At 38.5% G+C, this 23,714-nt stretch overlaps 1 protein-coding gene across 9 annotated transcripts in view; it reads left to right on the top strand.

Annotated features, from left to right (window-relative positions):
• SLC44A1 (solute carrier family 44 member 1) overlaps positions 1–23,714 on the top strand; it is a 65,226-nt gene that overhangs the window by 21,449 nt on the left and 20,063 nt on the right. For 7 of the 9 annotated variants that reach the window (XM_068927176.1, XM_068927177.1, XM_068927174.1 and 4 more), the window contains 6 exons: positions 2,494–2,630; positions 13,362–13,455; positions 17,622–17,791; positions 19,693–19,782; positions 20,508–20,635; positions 22,895–23,081. In XM_068927176.1, the coding sequence (XP_068783277.1) occupies positions 2,494–2,630; positions 13,362–13,455; positions 17,622–17,791; positions 19,693–19,782; positions 20,508–20,635; positions 22,895–23,081 (806 nt within the window). The remainder of the gene's footprint in view (positions 1–2,493; positions 2,631–13,361; positions 13,456–17,621; positions 17,792–19,692; positions 19,783–20,507; positions 20,636–22,894; positions 23,082–23,714) is intronic. The other 2 variants (XM_068927180.1, XM_068927181.1) reach the window with 1 other exon arrangement.

The raw sequence follows: 23,714 nt of genomic DNA on the forward strand, positions 1-23,714 counted from the left end.
ATAGAAGAATATACAAAATAATTAAAGGCAAGATAGACTTGTACATATAATAAGTTGCCACAGTTGCTTAAACTTACTGTTCGTGCTTCTAGAATCAAAGGTATGTGGAGTACGAAACAGTACTATGTCTTCCTGTTCTTGCAGGGGTAGAGGAAGTCGCTGTGTTTCTCATGGGCATGAATAAGTAATTGGACACTTATTCAATAAGCTATTAGTCAAGAGCGGTAACTGTTGTTCTTTTTTGATCACTAGTTGTATTGAAATTTTATTCTGAATTACTTCCCTAGCAATGTGAATTTTTCTTTTGGAAGTTTAAAAATAAGTAACATTTTGAAATGCAAACTTGAAACAATAAGTGTAAGCAAGGTTATCCTATGCATCTGTAAAAGAGAATTTTCCTGTGATGCGTTTTGAAAAGTTATCCCAAAGTCTATTTTGAATTACATACCTCAGGAGGGATAACTTGCTAGCAGTGCTACCGTTATACTCTGATGCCCTGACTTGTGAAAAGTTAAACTCTTCTTCCCTCTCCCTAAGCACATAAGAATCAGCTTGAAATTAAACAGAAGATTAGCATTTCAGGTATTTATTATGGCTAGAGAAAACTGACATATTCAAAATTGCATGCAGTTGTTTTTACCTCAAGTAACTTTCATCATGCCATGTTTCTTCTAGCTTGTTTGGTTGTCAAAGATGTTTTGGAATCTAGCTTGTTAATGTCAAATTCCAATATTGATTTCCGTAGACTTCCATCAGTAGTATGAAGTAGCATCTGTATGAATTTGCTTTCATGGAGAGAAAGCTGTAGCAAGAGTGCCTGGTTGTCCCTGGTGTTGTATATAATAGGATCAGCCCAAAGGTATTTTCTTTGAAGTAAAGTGTGGAATTATAATTACTAACATAGTTATTTTGACTATGGACACAAAGGGTGGTAATCTTTATTTTTGTGCTTACTTCCGGGACTTTTATTGCCTTCAGAGTTCTCAGGTGTTCAGTATTATTTATCAAGTTATTTAAAAAAAAAAAAAAAAAAAAAAAAAAGAAAGTACAGGATAATCTTCACAGAGATCTTGACAATATTCTAGCAAATATTCTAGCAAAATTCGTAGCAAATATTCTACGAATGCTATTTAAGTCTGTTACTCTATTGTAGTTAATGTAGATGGCATGGGGTTTGGAATTTCACAAAGTAAGACAGCTTGGAGGCTAAGAACTGAGTAACCCTGTTAAATGTTCATAATTCTTGTACACAGAGATTGGATAATACAGCAGTCTTTCTACAGGGGAAGGTTAGACTGTAATTACCATGTAAGCTGAAAATGTACAGACAGGAAGCAAATACTAACCAATTACGCACATGGCCAAGTTATGTAATATGTGCAGTCTTTTCCTAGTGTCTGTGCTGTGATTTTTGAACGAGGTTTGTTGTTATTGTTGTTTAAAAATAGATTTATGATTTTGTCTTTTTTCCTTGTAACACTTTCTGTCGTAGCAGAAGATTGTTCTTAAATGTTCCAAGCAACTAAATAAAGCATTAATCTCTTTGGATGCTATGTTTTTCTTTGTTAGAACACCAATAAACACATTGTAACAAGTAAATAATTTTTTCTGGTATCTAAAGGGATATTTATTGATTACAGAATAAATTTCCACCATAAGGATTACTAAAATAAACATAAAATACCATTTTGTATGATCCATGAGTAAACAACTATTTTGTTTTGTTTTCCTATCATGATGTCAGATAATATGAAAAGAATATTTTAATGCACAGCCTATCACCAAAAAAGGACTATGAAAGACTTATTTAACTTTCAGGAAAGAAAAGGTTCCCCATCTGTATTATACCGTGAATGGACAATACTGTAGTTAGCGTTTGCGGTGAGATGTTTATACTTAGGAGTCGTTTCCTAAGAGGTTATAATGCATTCTTCATAACTTGTATTTTTAAATGACAGTGAACATCGTGGATATGTATCAAATAGAATCTCTTTAACGCACTACACCATCAGAGTAGATGGGCCTACCTGAAATAGCCAACTTTCATTTCAGAATAAATACCAGAATGATCTATTCAATAATATGGGCCAGTGAGATGGAAAAATCAATCTTAAAGGCTTTTCTGAGTTGCTTGAATTTATATAGATTTGAAATATCCACAGACTTATTCCTTTTTATAACATAAATGTAACCTTGCAGGGTGTTTTGTTGTATCTTTTTTGGAAAAAGCTGGAGATCTCGAAGTTAAGTTTAAGGTTGGAGTGAAGCTTTATTTGTGAATGTTATGACCTGCATCTATGAAGAAGTGCTGCTGTTTCGTAAACAATACCATTTGAGTAGACTTGAAAAGTTACCAGGAGACTGGTAAAGTTAAGTATCCGTACTGTGATCCAGATGTCTGTAAATATCAGTACCTTTGTAGTGCATATGTTGAATATGTGAATTCTTTTGACTGTTCATTAAAATAAAAACTCACCTATTTTTATTCTCTAGGTATGTGTTCTTCTTGGATCCATGTAATGTTGATTTAGTACATCAGAGGATCAAATCTCTTGCTCTGTGTGTGTCAGCTTGCCCAACGAAAGAACTGAAAACTTTGGCTGATGTTCAGAAATTTGCAGAAACTAATGGTATGGAAAAAACATGGGTTTTTTTGCTCCAGTAGCAAATATTTTTGTAGGATTAAAGAAAACTTGTCATTTAGCTGAACAAAAAAAGAAATATAAAGAAATATAAGTGAAACTGATGTTTTTATTAAACAAAAATTTTCGCAAGACTGTTATAGTATTAATGTGTTTGTATTCTGTTACATCTTGGCCAGTTTTGAAAGCTTATCCTTAAAACAGGGGAGCAAAGTGTAAGGAGAATTTCACTACCGGAATGTGCAGTTATAGCATCTGTTCCCAACTCTTATGGAAATATTCTGAGGTTTGCTGCTCAACAGTAATGCTTCTGAAACATCCTCACACATGCTCGTCTAGTGAGAGCAGTGCTGCTATTGAGCTTCTATGGAGCCTATTCATGAGTATAAGAAATGGTTCTGTTTTCATTCAGTGCTGCAGTGCAGTCTCTTTTTGTGTGTATGTGTTCTTGCACTTTTCTTTAGAAATGTAAAGGAAACTGCAGTACCAAATGAAACACTTTTGCTCCTGGTGATGAGGTCTATTGTTTCTCTCTAGTAATGATACTGGTATTATAATCTCAATCCATATTTGAATACTATATGGAATAAAATGCGTGAGAGATGATGAATTTTTGGTCCTTGCAAAAGAAGGTAAATACAAATTTCTTCAAATCTTTTTAAATTTTTATGTCATTCAGCTATTCAAATGGGAGGGGATTTCTCTGAAGCTCTCCTACCTAATTTCTTTGAATGCTGTGGTAAGATTTCTTTGCAACATGCCGGCTAATGGAGTGTCGGTTTGAGTGACCAAGTTCCAAGCAGTGAACTGCTTTTTGTAGAAGCCAGTGAGATGTTGATTTCTGTTCAGGTACTGAATGTGTGAGCGCTTCTCATGATAGCAAAACTCATTGAAGTGTTTCTGCCCTTATAATGTGGTAGCGCATCTGGATGTGTGACAGACTGAGTCAGGGAACTGAACCGGCTGCAACATAATGAGGAATTAAAGCAAATTATTTGCTTGTGAATTGTAGCTGCTCAAACAGTTGTGCCAACACACTACAGTGGGTTTACTGGGGATAGTAGCTCCCTCATGTGATTAGGCACTTATCAAATACAAGCCTACAAATGAAACTAGTCAGTAGTGGAATATGGTGTTGTACTTTATCCTCCAACCATATTTGCTGTACTTTTCTTATCTAATGCAGTCCAATTACGTGTAGCTGCAAAATTAGGGTAGTCAGTAGTGGAGTTTCTTGAGCACCTCTTGAAATAATGAAATGCAACCGTATAAGCCTTGTTTTTCCACAAATATAATTTCTGTATTTATAAATGAAGTCTCTTATTAGCTGGGCCTGAAATATGTTCAGCGTAACTGTCTTATAAAGTACACCAAAAGCTGGGCTTTTCCTAAAACGTGGTACATCTTGTCATGATCCTCCATTCTAACTATATCTCCCATAACGTTTTACAATAAATCTTTTTTGTAATTACTGTTAAGGCTAATAGTTGTTAGCTTACAGCATGGTCTAAGGTATGAAGCCTGTTGTTATAGTAGGTATGAGTAGAATCATTGAGTAGAATCATGCATGAGTTGTAGGCCTCATTTTCATTATATTACCTTAGGCTCATCAAAATCTGTACTAAACTAAGCCTTCCTATTGCGGATGAACACTGTGCAGTACTGGAACCACACAATTCTGAACCACGCTGTCATCCTTTTGGTTATGCTTCTGTTTAAATGCTCACCAACCTGTATAGGTTCCAGAAAGTGATAGCTTGTAGTAAATGAACAGCTTATATATGAAGCACTCTGAATGTTATGGCATCACAGGTTGCAGGCATATACTAAAAATTAAAGCGTGATTCAATCTTAGTGTAGAGCAAGAACAGTAAAGTCATATCAAAACTGTAGTACTCAGTAAACAGAATGGCTATTCTGAGAGTTACAAGGTAACTTAATGGTTTTAAGTTTAAATTAATTAAAATTACATGTTAATATATAGTATTTTTCTGTTGGACAGTCTATTTCAAGTGATCTTAGAATGCTAAAACCCTACTGTAAGAATAATAATAAGGAAATCTGAGAACTTTGAACACAACTGTACGCAAAACAGTTACAAGCCCATTTCTATGACGTTATCTAATTAGAATTTTAGAATTGTTTAAGGGAAGACAATGGATGTGTGTTTAGTTTTTTGTGGTAACTATTTTTATATAATCAATGCTGGATTTTCCAGATTTACAACTTCTAATTTTTTTTTTTTTTTTAAAGCATAGGTTTATATTCAGGCAACTTAAATTTTGCCCTGCTGAGCTTTTTCTGAAAATTTTTAGCCCTTCTTATGCCTGAAAACAGCAATTGTGCTGGAGATGAATCTGCTCAGGTTGTTGCCTGCGTGCTTGAATAGTTAGCTATGTTCATCAGGCTCAGATCCCATCCGTGAAATCACCTTACTACTTTATACACCTTGGAGTTCCTTCCTAAATTACTATTTAAGAAGCCTTCCATCCCAAAGAAATCTGTGCTGCTTCAGCCTGTCAGGGTGTGGAATCATGAGAGTTCAAATAAAGCATTTTATGCAAATGTCTTTGTCAAAAGATTAAAACATAATGCAACATCACTATTTTGATCAATGATTCAATTAATGCCAAGTACAGTCTTTCAGCCAGCTTAGCATTTATGGTATCTTTCCCAAAGTGAGATAGACACTTGATTGCCTATGCACAACATGGCAGAGCTACTAAGCCCTAGGGTTCAGAGCAATTGTGGCAGAGCTCTTACTTGTTTTGGAGTCCAGCTAGTGTTTGTCTGCAAGTTGTCTGCTCATAAATAAGCAGTCAGGGCAGAGAAAATGACTGCTTGAGGCATGAAGAATATCTCATGGCAAAGCAGCCTTTTAGCTTTCTGGATCAGTGAAGAGATGATACTTCCTATTCTGTTACCTTTTGGGAAAGGGAGCTGATTTGGTGATTAATGCTGCAGCATTTCAGAACAGTAACCTCACTTCCCTGTCACTCCCTCACAGTCAGGTCCTTCGTTTGCAGTACTGTTCCCCCTAAAAGTAAGAGAGCTCTGTCCCTCATAAAGCCTGGCTGTTCTGAAGAAAAGGACGTGTGTAACTTGAATATGTTCAGAATGATTGACACGCAGAAGACTGGGAACTGGCTTGAACTTCTTGCAGAGGAATAGAAATGGAAAGGAAAGATTTAGGCCTGAGATCTTCAGCATATACAAAGGTACAAGTTGAAAAGCATAAGCATGCTCTGGAGCAACTCCTGGAGCTGATGCAGGCATGTGCGGCACTGACTGAGACCATTTTCTAATGCTATTTGCACACAACTATACCGTATTATTATTTGATTTTGTAGAGCTATGGATTGGACCCAACTGAGAATGTTGTATACTGTGAACTGGCTGCTGCTGTTCTCCCCAGGGTGCTGTCACCCAGTAGGATGCTTAAAACAAGCAGGACTTAGGATTCGATGTTTTTGTTTGTCTTGGCAGTTAAAGAATGGTGCATATTGAATCATGTGATTGAAAGCTGTTTTTGCCAGAGAGCTAATTAATGCTTCAAAACTTAATGGCCAGGAAACATTGCCATGCCCATTTCAGAGCCTTGCCAAAGCATTTTTAAACATCATTTAAAGAAAGAATTCATATATGACAGTGCCAAATAAATAATAAAGTGTCATTATTAAAAAGAAACACTAAACAGATGGCCATACCTTCTGAGATATGTTGAACTCCATAGCACCTATGCTAGACAGCTCTTTACAAGAACTAACATTCCTATCTATCTGTTCTGTAGATGACTAGCTGCTGCTTTAGGAACCTAAAATCCATTTCCTGTTTTAAAATGTGTTGGCCGGCACCTCAGCTGTCAGAGTTCTGTACCAGAGAGTTAGCAGAGGTCCAGGTGGACTTAAGCCTGCGGTTAAATTTACCTTAAGTCTGCTGCTGAGGCTGACCTGAAAGAAATCAATAAAGGAAATCAAGCTGGCTAAGTCTCTGTGCTGTGGGAAGACAAAGGATTGTTTTGTATGAAGAACAGTGTAATCTCGAGGTGTCGTAATCAAAGTCTGCCTTTGTGTACTGTTGATACTATTCTTAGAAATAATAGTTGGACCAGTTGCTGCCCATTTCTGACTTCTTTTTTGGTTCTACTCTTACCATTTTTTGTGGAAGTGTGCCAGTTAAAAGTTAAATCTTTGCCTATGATTTTCCTGAAGCTAGCTGTTCCAGATTAGTGAGAGGCGTATTATGGAGCAGGTGATTCTGCAGCACTGGATCTTTGGGAATCTGGGTATAGTATTTTAGAGTGTCAATTTTTGAATGTCTTGAATAAGGGTATATTTATTATACCTAGTTTTGAGTCATGGGGGATCCATTGTCACTTTGCCTTGTTACTAGAACTGCCTTTCAGTGTTGTATTGCGTTAAAAAAAGACCCTTTAGTCAGAATGAAATAAATATTCAGTTTTCACAACAGAGAGTGACTGCCCTTGGAGTCCCTTCAGTAGTCTATACTAATATTGTGTTACTGAATACATTAATAAACTATTTGGAAAAGGGGAGGAATAGTTAGAAAATAAATCTTGCTGCTGCTGCTGGGGAAAAAAAAAATCTGATTTCGGTGATGGTATAATTAAAATGTCAAATGCAAAGATGCCTGCAGAATGAAGGGAAGGAAAACAACCTGTTATGAATACAGTACTTTGGCTGTAAACTGGTTACTCCCACTTGGGAAAAAGATCATGAAGCTGCTGACAGTAGTGGAAGGATCAAGTCAATGCTCAGCATTGTCCAAAGTTTAATGGGTATAATTGTGAAGAACAGAGGACAAAACAGGCACTGTATTATTTTTGTGTGAACTCATGTTATGCTGACAACATCAAGACTACACCCTGGTTCCTGCATCACAGTGTTTAAAAATACGTATACTGAGAAGGCAGACAAGGTTGTTCACAAGAAGAGACTAATGATTCTTTTGCCTGGAAGAACAGAAAACTACCAGGGATAGTACAGTCTGAAATCAGGAATAGTCTAGACAAGGTTTAAAAGAAAAAGGAAAAAAAGTACTGTTCCCTCATCTCTTAACTAGAGGGCAAAAATGAAACTATTGGGCACCAAAGGGGCAGATTTTTTCCACACAAGTTTAACAGTTAACTTGCAAAACTCATTGCCATGAGGATATATTTTAGATAAGGAGATAAGATTCCTAAAGATAAAATCCTAAAATAAAAGCATTTGGATTTTTAATATGATGGTAATACTTTTTAGTTCAAGATATCCTTGAGCTATGGGTAGCAGAAAGATGAAGAGCTAGAAGAGGAAACATGTGCTACTGGGCTAGAAGACTCTTAATTTGATTCCAGAATAGCTGATTTTATTTAGCACAGTGAGAAATATGGTTGGAGGAATACTGAGTAAATTAATGTTTATTTTCAAGTTTCTGTGCTGTTGATTAAAAAAAGTTCAAAGTATCCTCCTCTCTCTCCCTCATTTTTAAGTTACAACTGATGGTACAACTACATGAACTCTGCCTTTAAGATCTTTTTTAATCCAGTTACCCTACCGTAGTTATCATCTCCACCGCTATCTTAGTAGTTTTCTTTTGTGGTCTTAAATATCTTCAGGTCCATAAATAGTTTTTGGGAGGGAGCTGTCTTGATCCTTTTTTTTTTTTTTTTTTTTTTCCTCCCTTGGAACATTTGTGCAGGCTCTGGAGGATACCTCCTTTAGTATTAGTCCCATGTTTGTACAGGAAAACAAGTTTTAATTTCTTTTAGAGTCTGCTTCTCACGCTTTTAAAGTAGTGATAGTATGTCCTTCTGCAACAGCTAGGAGTTTAGGAAATCCCCACGTTCCTCCCTTTCAAACACACTGTTTCTGAAAGGCACCAGTGATAGCCATGGAGAATGATGGTTGCTTTATTTACTGAGGGAGCAAATCTGTCATGCTAACCTGAGAAGTCCTGACCACAAGTTGGTCTCTCCTATGCCATCTTGCTTGTCTCAAGACATCACTGTTTTCCCGATTTCCGGTAGGGGCCGTGTGTTAGATTACAGTTCCATCCTTGTTTGACCTTCTGCCTCTGTTCCTGTTTATCAGTAAACGCATGACTTGTAAAAGGAGTAGCTGTGATACGTATATATGTTTGTACAGTCCTCTGGTGCTTCCACGTTAGCTGCAGAGTGTATTCGTATCTGTGGCAGAGAAGTGGAATTCTTGTTTTCTTACTCATTTATTGTTCTCTAATTTCTGCACACCTAAATGCTACTTTGTTTCTAAACAAAGCATCAAACATCAATTGTCTGTTTCTGTAGGATTTTCATTGTTCTAAAAACCCATAGGCAAATAGGAACGTGTGATAAGATAAGCTTAAATTTTATGTATTCTTAGTGCTTGTGTTCTGAGTAGAATTATTTCCCATAGTTGTTGACAGTATATTGTTACAATTGTCAGATCTAGCAGACAAGGAATGAATAAAGTCTGGTCAACACCAGTACATTTCCTTTTACGATGATCTGAGCCATTTTGCACTTTCATGAGTGCGTGAAGGAAAGATCCTATTAGTTCCGAGAGACACGCTTTTGCTAAGGTCATGCAACACTGTTCTCCTCTGCTTTTTATTACTGGCAGAAGTCAGCAAAGAATGGTAGTCGATTCTTCTCCTGTGGAAGCACTACTGGCATTCTACCTGTTCTCTGGTTTTTTGGCTGTGGAATTTGCAACAGAATATTCCCTGCAAATAATGTGAGCCAGTGTCTTAAGCTTTCTTTTTCCTATGCATGTTGCTCATCTATAATATACTGATAAACTGTATGATATGCTAACAGTAGTATGCCAAGTTGTCTCATAGTTTGGGGCTCTGGACTTGAAATGTAGGTTGTGTTAGCAGTTTAGAGCAGACGTAGTTCCACAAATAGGTACGAGACAAGTACTGGAGTGAGGAAAGTCACAGGTGAGAAGAATTTCAAACTTAGAAAGAGTTGAGAGCTCTGTCCTTCCTGAATATCAGTGAACTCTAACTCTGTCAATATCCAGCTATCAGTACTTCTAGCTGTATTATGTAGGCTAATTAAGCACAACTAAGCACAATTATCTGAGTCATGCATTCACAGTGTTAGCTATATTTAATTATGTGAGTCATGCATTCACAATGTTAGCTATATTTTAATTGGTGAAACTTGCTAATAAAATACCCAGAATGCAGGGGGAATCAGCCCTGGTCTGCAAATACAGAGGGCAGTAGTTGCACTTGAAACAGTTTCACTTAACGCTAGTACTTCTGCGCACTGCGTATCCCTTGTTACCTAGAGTTTGAAAACTATGATAGAGGTTTTAATTTATCAATGGACTAATAGGATGTTGCTTGTGAAAGAGAGATTGCTTAAGGTGGAATAAGATACTGTTTTTTTCCCAGCTATAATCTCTACTTTATTTTACTGTCTTTTAAAGGAAATTGGCTGTATCACATATTTTCACAATACACGCTTATTTGAGATCAGATTCCTAAAGGTGAGACCACACACAGAAGGTCACATGACTTTAATAAAGCCGTGGCTTCTAAGTGTCTCAGGGTGCGCTGTGCTGTGTGCCTCTGAGAAACGATATGCTGAGCTGCTTGGAACCATGCCTAATTTAAGCAGAGCGCACTGCTAAAAATAAGTGTTCTGTTTCTAGTACCTCAGCTAGCCCATATATCTCTATATGGTTTTGTTTTTTTCAGCTTAAATCCTTAACTCAAATTATGAAAGTCCATGTTTTTAGATCAGAGGTCCCTTTTGCAGTTCATGCTAAGAACGTAGAGAGGTGGATGCGCATGGCTGTGCAGCTCAGAATGGAATCCGAGTCTCCAGGTGTGCTTTTTACCACTATGACTCAGGCAGTATTATGCTTCTGTTTTCCTCTGTGGGCTGGTCTTCTGAGCAGATAACTTAATGAGGTCTATCATTTCTGAATCTGTAAACTGTGATATTGGTAGTGATCATGATGTAGTAGGATGTGTGTGTGTTTGTAACAAAGTAAATACAAGAAGGAGTGCTGTACTGGAGCTTAACATGCTCAGAATACTTGAAGTTAATTTACCTCAGCTTAGCGTGGAATATTCTGTTTACTGTTACGGAGCTGCTGCTTAAATTAAAAAGCAAGTTACTGGAGATCTTGTGCAGTCAGAGACCACAGCATACAGAAAGACAAGACATAACCACTTGAAGCTCTCACGTAAGAGTTCTTCCCTTCACTTTGTCCTGATATTTCTCTAGCAGCTTTATGTAATTTATATTAATTGTAGCTGTATTTTTAAGAAAGCTAGAAATAATAACTGTTCAGCTCTCTGCCAATCAAAACTTAACCAAAATAGAAAGAAGACTTTTAAGGGAAAATGGTGGTTGTCTAGCTTATGACTGAAAGGAAGGAGTATCCTTTGAGATGCTTTGCCCCAGTCATGCCTCCAAAATACTCTTCTAACTGAAGCAACTGTATCCATGGAAAAGTAACTGTAGGACAGAAGCTAGGTTGTATGTCCAGACTACAGTTTAGCAGCTGAAGGCACCAAGTATAGCACCGTGTGACCGACCAGTTAAACTCTCTGTGCCCATTACTGGCCTGCCAACTGTTGCTCCACATAGTTAGAAGTATTTTTCCTCAAGGCTATAACATGTTGGGATCTCGGATCCCTTCTCTCGAGGACAGTTTGTCGTTGCCTAATGATTTCACTGGAAGAAATATGTGCACATGTGTAGAAGGCAATGAATGTATGAGTTTAATGACTTTTCAGTCGGTTCTCTGGATTCTACCCATAATATTTTTGAAACATTTGGGAATGATGATAATTTAGGAATAATAGTAGTGTCTCTGGTAAATTAATTATCTCAGCAAAGTAGGTAATTGGAGTTCTTTTTCAAGCTCTTGCTGGCTTGTAAACTCAAGCAGCCAAAATAAGACTGGCTGTGCTAAGAAAGTATCTACTAACCCAGAGTATAACTAGTACGGGATGGAAGGTTTGGCAGAGCAATGCCTGACTCTCACCTTAAAAAAAACTCACTCTTTTGTTTGTTAACACATAGGGGCTGTTTTGTTAAGAAACTTAGTTTAAGGTTGATGTAAAATGATATATTCATTACTCAAACATGTTGTTAGGTTTGAGTTAGGTTGTAAAACTCTCTGCCACTGGAATCAGAAGTTTTTCAAAATATAAAGAGTTAAGTATTTATGGAACAGGTAGAAATGTCTTTAGCCTAACTATGGAGGACAAAAGGGCATACAAAGCTTATGGCTTTATTTCGGTTACTGGACTGGTCGTTCTTTCTGATGCACGGTGGTTAATGTCCCTTGTGCAAGAAGCTTCTTAAAAATGTTTTTGTAATTCTTGGGAGTCAAAAGAAGCATGCTCTGTCATTTGGACGGCTGAAGGGAAGAGATCCAGAGGTATCTCAAGAGCTGTTCATAGGCAAAAGATGATAGTGGCAGTTAGAGGTTTGCGTTGCTCTGTTGTGTGGCGGGAGGGAGTATGTAGCTGGGTTCCGAAGTGACCTGGCAAGTCTTCAGATTCGCTCCACAGCCCGGGGTTTGTTGGGCTGCACTAATCTGTAAATCCTACTTGAATGGCTCTTGAGCTCTGGGCAGACCCAGATCTGACATTCAGCTCAGCGTGACTTACCTTTGTGGGCTGAGATACAAACAGAAGCCCTTCAGATAAACATCTGCGCGAAGAGTGCGGAGCATAACAAGCCTCACTCCTTTTTTCTCTCCTGCCAGAACTCCTAGAAGTCACAGAAAAGCACAGCCTTTTGCAGATCAGCCCTTTCTCTTTGGCTTGTTGGTTGAATGGGCCTCTGCATACGATAGTGCAGTTAAACCCTTATAATGTTGAATGACAAAATGACAAAGCTTGCACAAAAAATTCCGTGTCGTGAATCTGTATACAGTTGTCCATGCACAGTCTCCCCTCTGCACTCATTACTGTAGAAATTCTTATTCTAATCATCTTTAAAACTTATGTTTTTTGCTAATATTGAAAGCAAAATAAAGTAAATACTTACAATCTTTCTTTCTCCTTATATTTGTAAGTGATGATAAATACATAACTTTTTTCTTCTACTGCTGCCCCTCCATAAAATTCTGCAGTTGTTTATATCCACATTTCATCCAGAAGTTTGGGTGTCTACAGTAAGATGTCCGCATTACATAATTTTGCAGTAGCATAAATTGTTTTGTCAAAAAAGCTGGACATTGAGAATATACATAAATGTGTTTATTATTCTTCAGAGCAGCAGTTTCATTCTCTTTCTGAATTGAATAAGCTGTGGTTATATAGTATTAAAAAAGTGGATTTTTTAAAATGAAGAATATTGTCTTATTAAATTCTGAAGTGCTAAAAATAGTCAAGAAAAAACTTGGCAGAGTAGGAGGGAAGGGCGACTTCAAAGTGTGTAGTGCCCAGAACTGTCCTCCTTTTTCAAACTGGATTGAGAATTAGCCTTTTCCACCTGAATAGTCAAATGTTGGAGGATAAAGACCCAAAGCTAGATGCAAAGTGTCATTCTGTTACAGTAGAACCTGTATTGGACTTGATTCAGTTTTCCATTACAGAACTAACTATAGTATACATCTGCAAAATCAAAAGAACAGTAGTAACATGAGGAACTAGAGAATCAGGACCAATATTATTTTTAATATTATTTACAAAGAGTAGAAATATTTAATTTTTCCATTTTTTTTTTCCTCTCAACAGGATCCAATCTGTGCAGCTATGAACTTCAGCCTTCAGAATACACTACAGACCCAAGGGCTGCCAAGCTGTGTCCTAAGCACCCTGTTCCAGAAAGGTAATTCTAACTTCTCATCTAATTGGAGGTGGGAGTGGAAGGAGCAAAGATTTTTGTTCGTGACAGTTCTTTAGAAAATATGAAGCACAGATATGTTCTCTCTCATAGTTGGATGTTTTAGTGTTTTATTGCCAAAAGTGTATATAGACATCATCAAAGCAACTCAATGAAAAACCCAAACTATCCACACTTGTTTACTAAGAGTATTAAGCTTACTTCTGTCATCTTCAAGTCATTTTATCTCGTATAACTGAAATTGTGCTGAGTATCAGCTGGTTTGCTGCCTTTCACCCTACCACCAGCTGCCCATCAGGGCTGCAGTTTAGGGACAATTTTTGAAGCCTTTTGGCTCTCTGGGAGTGAAAAATGGCATATTCAAACAACATTCTCTGCCATGTTCGTCCCTTGCACCTTGTCTCAAACAGTAAGATTTAGCAAATTATTTCGTTTTTTTGATTCTTTCAGTTGCCGAATGACCAATATGTGCCTGTTCAAATACCAGCCTCATAAAAAAAGAGCTATATTTTATAAATATATTGGCCAAATTTTATTATTTCAAATACTAGCCTAGACTGTTTTTCTTTTTGAATAGACAGAAAGAAGTGTAGCTCAAAAAAAATGCCACTCAATAATACCGCTCACTCAGTAAGAATCACATTGCGTTTTTTCATATTTTGGCTTCTCAGACATTCAGTGATAGGCTGAATTATAGATTATTGCCCCTTTTTTCTGTTTGCACAATTGCACCATTTTCTGTTACAGCTGTATTAAGTCTTATAATCCTATCAGTTGTAGAAATTCTGATTTTAAGTGTATCTTGTTTGTGTGGTAGCCTATCCAGTGACTTTTTCTTTTTTTTTCAATTGTACTAACAATAAATAGCAGCTGGAATATTAACAGTGCCCCACAGCAGGTCAATGTTGCATGCAGCTAAAGTTAGCAGTTACAGCTGTAATACCAAAACAAACGAAAACTTCATTGTCGGCTTGCATACTGAAAAGGCTTGTCAGTCTTAATTTTTGCCAGAATTATATTAATTTTTCTTCTTGTGTGTTCTCATGTCATTCTGTCTGAATAAATGTAGCTTAATAAGAAAGCAGGCAGATAGAGCACTGTGTCATAGCTTTAATCATACTGTGTAAATTCTGCATAAAAACTACCTCATGAGTTATTTCTGCAAAAACTTATGTCAGTGGAGTGTTTCCCCTTTTTTATTTAGTCTGAATAAAATGTACAAGGCATTTGAAAATTTTCTAAGACTGAAAAGTCTTACTTTAATGCTGAAAGGAAAGGAAAAAAAGGCCAATATTTTATCTGTAAACCACTCTGGTTTTGAGCTTTTTCTAATTAAATTATTAGGGCTGGTGCATTCTGAGAGAACTCTTAACACTTCCTTTCTCAGATTTGATCTGCCAGAGATGCGAACTATGACCTGACTCCCGTTAAGGCAATGGAATGGCGATGCCTTATGTCATGAGGACTGTCCCTTGATGTTTTTATTTGATAACAAGGCTTCTTCACGCCCTACAGTTGAGGCTCCACATCTCAAGAGACTCTAATCCTTCAGCTTCAAAGCACTGTGTCCAACTGTGACTCCCTAGCAATGAGCCTGTAGTTTGTATTTCTTCCAGTAACTTTACCTAGAAACTCTCACCGTCAGTAGAGCGTGATTTCACTGTCCAGTTTTGGATTAGAGATCTAATCTAGTTTTGGTTTAGAGAACTCTAGGAGAAAACCTGTCCAGCTTTTCCGTGCAGCATTTGTCTATCAACCAACTCCGCAGAGCTATGCCAAGGAGCTGTTTTACACAGCTTATAGAGATCAGACAACAGTGGCATTCCATCCAGGTTCCCCACACTCACGTTTCTTTGTGTGCCTGGATGTGATTCTGAGAGAAAACAGCTCTTCTGTGAATGCTAGTGCTTGAACAACTAGATGGGACTCGTATTCATTTGAACATTGCTTTAAAAATGCAGTTTTTGTCACCATCTTCTGGCTTGAAATTTGCTGCTCTTAGTCGTGATTAAGTGTCAGATGATTTTCAAAAACTTATCGTTCCACTTCGGTATCTAGTATCCCAAAGTATAATGAATAGGCCATATAAAATAGCAGAAGTCACTGGGAATGGATCTATTTCTTTTTTTTTTTTTTTAATCAAGGCATCTTATCTGATCTACTCATTGAGTCAGAACCACTGAAATAGCAGATCCCAAATGGTAGATTCTCAGGACTCCTATTTATTCAAGCAAGTTCATAGTAACCACTACCATTATTTTTTGTTAATTACAAAAGAGTAGGTAGCTTAAAATATGTAGTGAAATTACAACAGAATAAGGGAGTTCAGAGTGATAATACAGAAGTCTGCACAAAAAGCATTTGTTCCTCTTTTAGCATTTATTTAGTAACAGCATGCTTTTAATTCCATTAGTTTCCATTTTCAAAATGGCTATTTGCTTATCCAGACACAGGAATGAGAGTTCTTTGCTTACCTGAAACTCAAAATTTTAGCGTTGTCACTGATGGTGAAAACTTGTTAAATGTTCTAGGCTTTCTACAAATTTGAAATAGTTAAAAAATTTCTCAATCTCACTTCATAGAAGTAACTGCAGTATGCTGCATATGCCAAAATTGGGTATGTTGTAAATAGCTGAGAGGGTATGTGGGCTGCTCTTTAAATACGCAGTCGTTACGGGTTTAATTTGGTTTTTAACAACATTGACAAATGCACAATTACTTGCTGTGTTTAACTGCTGTCTTCATCGTTAACCAAAAGCAGTGCATCAATATGGGCATCTGCCACTGCATTTACCTGCTTAGCACAGTGAGTTTAAAACCATATGTAATTGAGTTGTCTGTCATTTTACACAAAAACCTAGGACCTATTAGTTATCTGTGTATGGCAGGTGATCATAATGTCTCCCCGTTTCTGTGCAGAATAACTATACACTCATTATTTTCAGCATGGCATCTCCCCCCCCCCCCCCCCCCCCCGAAAAGTAACATGTAAAAAGGACGTGCCTATTGCAGCTGATTTCCTCATTACATGTTTTAAACAAGGGTTAGAATTTTGGAAGGATTTTGGATTAACAAAGAGCTACTGGTGTAGGAAATCATTGGTTTTGGAGGTCATTGCTGAAAGGAGGAAACTGCAGAAGATTATATGCATTGCTGCTGCAGTCCACTGGAATCTTTTAAATAAGCTTGAGGTGGAGAAAACAAACATGCAGGTTGAAAGAAAAAATTTTTTGAAAGATTATTTAACTTAATACAAAAGATGCTATTCATTGGATCCGATTGCAGCAAAGAACATATTCATGGAACAAGTCTTAAGTGCAGCTGAGAAGATTGATCAAAAGTTGAAATGGGTCACTTTGAGATCTTACACAGTTTATGAGCAAGAAAGGCAGCTTCTTACTGGGAAACATTTGGAAAAGAAAGTGAAATTTGTACTTTCCTGTGTCGTCTTCTGTTGGGCTTCATAGCAAGTTCTGCTGAGCATTATGAGAAGTTTAATGCGTAACGTCAGTATTTTTGAGAGGATGCTTCCAAGACAGTTTAAGAACAGTGAAGCAGTTACAGGCATCTTTGCATATTTTGCAAAGAATGTGGTGCATAATTTTAGCAAAAGTAATGGAAGTAATCACTGTTGCTGTAATATTCTGGTTACAGAGCAAGCTTAGTATGGGGGACGACTAAGAAGAAATGCATTGTTTTTGTTTGACAATGGCTGATTTCTTTTAGCGTAAAATGTATCCCTCCAAGTAGTGAGCTGCCCTTCTTGGATTTCTGTCACTACAGATGTGGACCAGTATTCCAACATGAGCGAGAGGCATTGTTTCAGCTACTGTTTCATCACTTGAATGAGAGATGCTTAAGCTGAAACAGGAACATTTATTTTATAAGCCTTGGTGTTTTCTTAAAGGTGGGAGGGTGATATACTGGAATGTGCACTCCACCCTCACCGAGTTACTTGTAAGAACTGCATCACATCCCATTATGGTCATCCTCATTTCAGCAGCACCTGTGCATTCAACACACAGTTCCTTGTTATGATGTTATGAGGGTGGAGTGGTTGCATCTATTCACCTTTCATTTGTGTGTTGATGTGGCATTTATATTAAGTAGGAGTAATTTTTTTTCTGATTTTTTTTTTCTTGTGTCACCAGTGCACCTATTCCATTCTTCCATCGCTGTGCTCCTGTGAACATTTCCTGCTATGCCAAGTTTGCAGAGGCCCTGATCACCTTTGTCAGTGACAGTAGTGTCTTACACAGGCTGATTAGTGGAGTTATGACCAGCAAAGAGATTATAATGGGACTTTGCTTGTTATCACTAGGTAATTGTTTTTCTCATTACTAGCAATTTCGTAGTACTGCAGTAGGAGGCTGTTAACACTATCTAAGCACAATATGAGCAGACAACATGTATAATAGCAATAAGCCCTTAGAAACCTGTTCAGAATGCTTTTTTATTGACAGCTGGATAACTTTTTCAGTAGTATACATGTGCCTTCCTGCTTTTCCTCCTCTTCCCTGATCTGAGATAGAGGTTGTGGGCCAGATGAACAGCCATTATTACTTTTGGCATAGTTAACAAAAGCATCCCTATTCTCCTCATGTTGTTATGATACTCGCCTGGCCCTTTTACAGTATTCATTCATCTTCTGCCTGTCCTAACTAACCCCTTTCCAAATAGAAAAGACTGAGCAAGAGCGCGCAGTAACACACTTTTCTAAAATGTGGGCTGCTTGGTTTTTTGACTGAACTGTTTGTTACAGGGATTTCAGAACTTTAAAAGGAAAACAGAGAAAGTTAGGTCCCCGTTTGTCATGTTTGTCCCATCTCCACAAAGTGGAAGACCAAAAATGCAGACTTCTGAAAATCTTGGCTTTGTCTGAAGCAGGAAATTTCCAGCAGCACAGAGGTGCTGCACGATGATTACAGTTGGGCAATGCCTATTTCTGGCCTATAGAGTGATAACTCATATCACTCACATTGCACCAGGCGGAAGTGCTATTTTAATAAAGTCTTATAAATTAAGGTGAAATGCCATTCAACTACTTTAATTACTTTCCTAATAAGGAAAGTTTTTACTCTTTCTAAGTATAAAATCTTTAATCTTAAAATGTAGATGTTCAGATACTAACCATGTATACGAACAATCTGCAGTTTGGGGGGGAACACACTACAAAGCTACTCCAGGAAAAGAAGTCCGCTTGTTTTCAGTCTGCCTTTGTGGTAAAAAAGAGGATGGTAGATACCAGTTTGAAAAAAGATCAGACCATTTATCTTTTCAACTGTAACTAGCGAGTTGTTTAATCTTCTGTACTGACAGCTCTAGTTATTTGATATGATGGTTAAAATATTAAGAATGTGAAAGCTAGTGGCTGAATTAGCAGTGCTACTGTTGGGTTAGTGGTAGAAGCTACATGCCATAAATTTTAATTTGGAGGAGGAAAAAGTATGATAGTTTTCGCCTTTTTTTTGTGTATACTCCCATAGTTAAGCAGGATATCTTTGTTTTTAAACTAACTGTTAGATAATGTGATTCACAGAGCCTGGTCCACTTGCCTTCATTTGGAAGTGTAACTGCTGTACACAAATGTGTGAAAAATGTGCACGCGCGCATGCACGCACACACACACATTGCACAGACATACTACTTACTAGTTGGCTAACTTTGAAGAGGGCTTTTTAATATGCTATTCCTGAAGGACAGTAGAACTAGATCAACAAAGCTTATTAAAGAACCCACTGTGGATACTGAAAATAAAGAGCAAAGTTTTGATTTTTTACTTTTCACCAACGTGTCATTTTGGAATACGTAGACCTCACATTGTGTCTGCACGCGTTTGGCAGACGTATTTGAGTGTGAATTCCACTCTGTTCCTCAGGTGCCCTCGTGTTACTAGACTTGCAGTTCTGTCATGTCTTGCTGTTTGTTCTGTCATTGTCTAAATACATCTCGGTCTGTATGGATGCATTGTGTCTTGTATGTAATGTGCCGTGTGAATGTGTTTATGCTTTTTGTTTTAATTGGCAGTAGCAAAGCAGGAGTTGTAAAAATGCCTAATTTCCTTGACTATCTGAGCAGTGAGTTCATAAATCATGGAAAATAAATACCTCTCTGCCTAAAATACCATTGAAAGACAATTATCTACTGTAGTGAGAGAACTGGGGAGTTTGTTTCTCCTTGAAATAATTGCTCTGCTTATTTTATTTATCTTTTTTTCTGCAGTGCTGTCTATGATTTTGATGGTTATAATCAGGTACATTTCAAGAGTACTTGTCTGGATTTTAACAATTCTTGTCATTCTGGGATCACTCGGTAAGTCTTGTTCTCCCAGTTTTTGAGAACCCAGTTCTAATCTTTGTCTTTTAAGTCCACAGGTCAGCTACATCCTGCACAAATCTAAGGACCGTGCCTTCCCTTTTACTTTCCTTTGAACCATTTCAAGACATTTGTTGAAAATAACACCTTTGTAATTGCAGTCCTCTGACAGATTGTGTTGCTCCCTTAGAGACTTGCTGAGCCTCCTGCTGGGCAGGCAACTTCCTGTCAGCCTAATCGCTGGAGTTCCTTGTGTGCAATACAGGGTATTCTTACAGCTCTTGTAGCACAGTCCAGAACATTCTTCATTCTTCTCTCCCTCACCCTTTCTTTCCTTTTTTAGATCATCAGTTGCCTGTCTCGTGGGAGTTGTAACCTTTTCTAGGACTTCCTGCGGACTAATCCTTTCATGCGCTTCACCCAAAAACATAGAGGCAAAGAGCTACAGGTCTTTTAAGTGGACATAGGGGGGTGAGGCTGTGAAAAGTGTCCACCTGGGAAGAGAGCAAGAGAGAAGACCTAAGCGCTTCTCCATCCTCAGAAGTTCCTTTTGGGTTAGCCGTCAGTATCCTTGAGTATTCTATACCAGACTAGACTTAAAAGAAAAAAAATTGTCTGGTGTGTGGGTTTTTTTGTTTGCTTTTTTTTGGTGCTACGTAGTATGATGCCTCTCATAGAGGAAAAAATCTTTTTTTTTTTTTCTTTTTTACTCTAAAACAAAGGTGGTACAGGAGTTCTGTGGTGGCTCTATGCTAAGCAACGAGTATCTGCCCATGCTGTTGAGACTCAAATAGCCAAAGACAATCTTCAGGCTCTTCTGATCTATGCCATTTCAGCTACAGTCTTCACGGTATGTTTTGCTAGTGAGTGTATCGTTTTCTTGTTCTCTTTCTGATGCTCTCCGGTTTTTTTTGTTTGTTTTAATTCAGGTGAAAGGTTTGTATTGCACATGCGTGGTTTTGAAGAGTTTCTGTTTTTGTTATGAGCTGAGTTGCTTTGATTGTTTTACTTCCAGGCATTGTTCTGAAACACCTTAGAACATTCTTCTAGTGTCAGGAGAGAATTCCTGATCCTGCAGCTGCTCTGTTGTACTCTAAAGCGTCCACAGGGACATCCATGAATAGGTGCAGTATTGGACCCCTAATCCACTTTCACTCACAAGAGTTTTGTTAGACTTGCAGTTCAGAGGTGCTTCATCATTTCAATTTATTTAACAGTCCTTAGACCTTTCATACATCTGAAAGCAGTTATTCCCAGACTTGTTCCACCTAACAACATAGGGATCACTGTGAACTTAAATACTAACAATACCAAAACAATTCAACTTCTTTTGGCCTTGCTGTTCTTTGTTTCAGAATCACTGACCTCATTAAATACTGACAATATTTAACTGATTTACCGGACAAGTCCACTATACCTTGTCCAAGATTAAATGTTAAACTATATTCTTCATTAAATCTTTGCAGTCCTCTTGATTTCAGTGGTCTGTACAACATAAGGGTGGAATCTGTCCTAGTCTCTTCGATCTGAGATCACTTCCAAATAAATATGAGACTGCAATTCCCCGAAGTAGAATTTAGAGAATAATTTCTTGTTAAAGAAGCTGATAGAAAATTTCAATTTTGATGATCTAAGCTCAGAGCTATATCACCCACCGGGAACATATCACAGAATCGCAGAATGTCCAGCCTCTCCAGAGGTTGGAAGGGACCTCTGGAGATCAGCTAGTCCAACCCCCCTGTTCAAGCAGGGTCACCTAGAGCACGTTACCCAGAATTGTGTCCAGATGGCTTTTGAATATCTCCAAGGGAAGGAGACTCCGCAGCCTCTCTGGGCAGCCTGTTCCAGTGCTCAGTCACCCTCGCAGTAAGGAAGCTTTTTCTCATGCTCAGATGGATCTTCTTGTGTTTCAGTTTGTGCCCGTTGCCTCTTGTCCTGTCACTGGGCACCACAGAGAAGAGTCTGGCCCCATTCTCTTGACACCCTCCCTTCAGATAACGTATACACATTGATCACATCCCCCCTCAGCCTTCCCTTCTCCAGACTGAAGAGTCCCAGGACTCTCAGCCTTTCCTCATAGGAAAGATGCTCCAGTCCCCTAATCATCTTAGTGGCCTTTGCTGGACTCGGTCCAGGAGCTCCATGTCTCTCTTGTCCTGGGGAGCCCACAACTGGACCCAGCACTCCAGGTGAGGCCTCCCCAGGGCTGAGTAGAGGCGGAGGATCACCTCCCTCGACCTGCTGGCAACGCTCTGCCTCATGCACCCCAGGATACCATTGGCCTTCTTGGCCCCAAGGGCACATTGCTGGCTCATGGTCAACTAGTTGTCCACCGGGACCCCCAGGTCTTTCTCTGCAGAGCTACTCCCCAGCAGCTCAGCCCCCAACCTGTCCTCATGCATGGGGTTATTCCTCCCCACGTGCAGGAGCCTGCGCTTGCCTTTGTTGAACTTCATGAGGTTCCTTTCTGGCCATCTCTCCAGCCTGTCGAGTTCCTTCTGAATGGCAGCACAGCCCTCTGGTATATCAGCCACTCCTCCTGGTTTTGTATCACCAGTAAGCTTGCTGAGGAGACTCTTCATCCAAGTCATGGATGAGTAAGTTAAACAATTGTAGAGTATTGACTCCTGGTGGACACCGCTAGCTACAGGCCTCCGACTAGACTCTGTGCCACTGATCACAGCCCTCTGAGCTCTGCCAGTCAGCCAGTTCTCAGTGCCCCTCACTTTCCACTCATCCAGCGCATACTTCCTGAGCTGGCCTGTGAGGATGTTATGGGAGACAGTGTCCAAAGCGTTGCTGAAGTCAAGGGAGACAACATCCACTGCTCTCCCCTCATCTATCCTGCCAGTTGTCCCATCAGAGAAGGCTATCGGGTTGGTTAAGCTTGATTTCCCCTTTGGTGAATCCATGCTGACTACTCCCGATCACCTTCTTGTCCTCCACGTGCTTAGAGATGACGTTCAGGATGAGCTATTGCATCACCTTTCCAGGGATGGAGGTGAGGCTAACATGTTTTAATTTGCTGTATTTGAAGATCCTAGATGCACGAAATATCTTACTTATTTTTCACTTTTCTAAAATGTCATTTGGAAACTTCTCCCTCTAGGTTATCTTGTTCTTGATAATGTTAATTATGCGCAAACGAGTAGCTCTCACCATTGCCTTGTTCCATGTGGCCGGCAAGGTCTTCATTCACCTGCCGCTGCTAGTCTTCCAGCCGTTTTGGACGTTCTTTGTGCTTATCCTGTTCTGGACATACTGGATCACCGTCCTGCTTTTTCTTGGTACTACAGGTAAGCAGCTACCAGATTTATTTTAAATTTCACTTCATTTTTGTACAGTTTCAGATAGATTTAGTTAAAAAGCATGAGGGAACCTCTGCAAACGCAAAAAAACTTCTGTGCTCTTATTCTTGTCTGCCTCAGTGGCTTTAAAATGTTTATCTGGAAAGTTATTGTGCATTTGTAAGTCTGCATCCCTTGTATGTTACTTTGTGTCTTATGCCAACTTTTTGATTTGGTACAAGCTGACATGCTGCAAAACAGGAGTTCCATTAATATTAAGACTTCTGTAAGTTTTGCGAATAATTCTCTCTGGTTTTTAGATAAACAGGTTAAAAACAGCTAGTATCGGCTAAAGATAGAAGGTAGTGTATTTTAGCAATTTCTCACATAGATAAAGACATAGCAATAAAAGGACAGTTGCATGCATTGATTATCTCTCAAAATGTAAGTATATTGGAAGCAATTTTCAGTTCTTCATAATTTGCATGTCCAATATTATTCCAGTATTTTTCAGGTTTATTATCGAGATGTTCTTTGATTTCCCCCCCCCCCCCCCATTAGTTTGTACACTGTATTGTGAGAAAAGCCACCATTCTCTGAGTTTGTCTCCACTACAGAGAGCCTAAAAGTTGAGAGGGCTCT

This window comes from Struthio camelus, chromosome Z (assembly GCF_040807025.1).
Source record: "Struthio camelus isolate bStrCam1 chromosome Z, bStrCam1.hap1, whole genome shotgun sequence".
Classification (NCBI taxonomy): domain Eukaryota; kingdom Metazoa; phylum Chordata; class Aves; order Struthioniformes; family Struthionidae; genus Struthio; species Struthio camelus.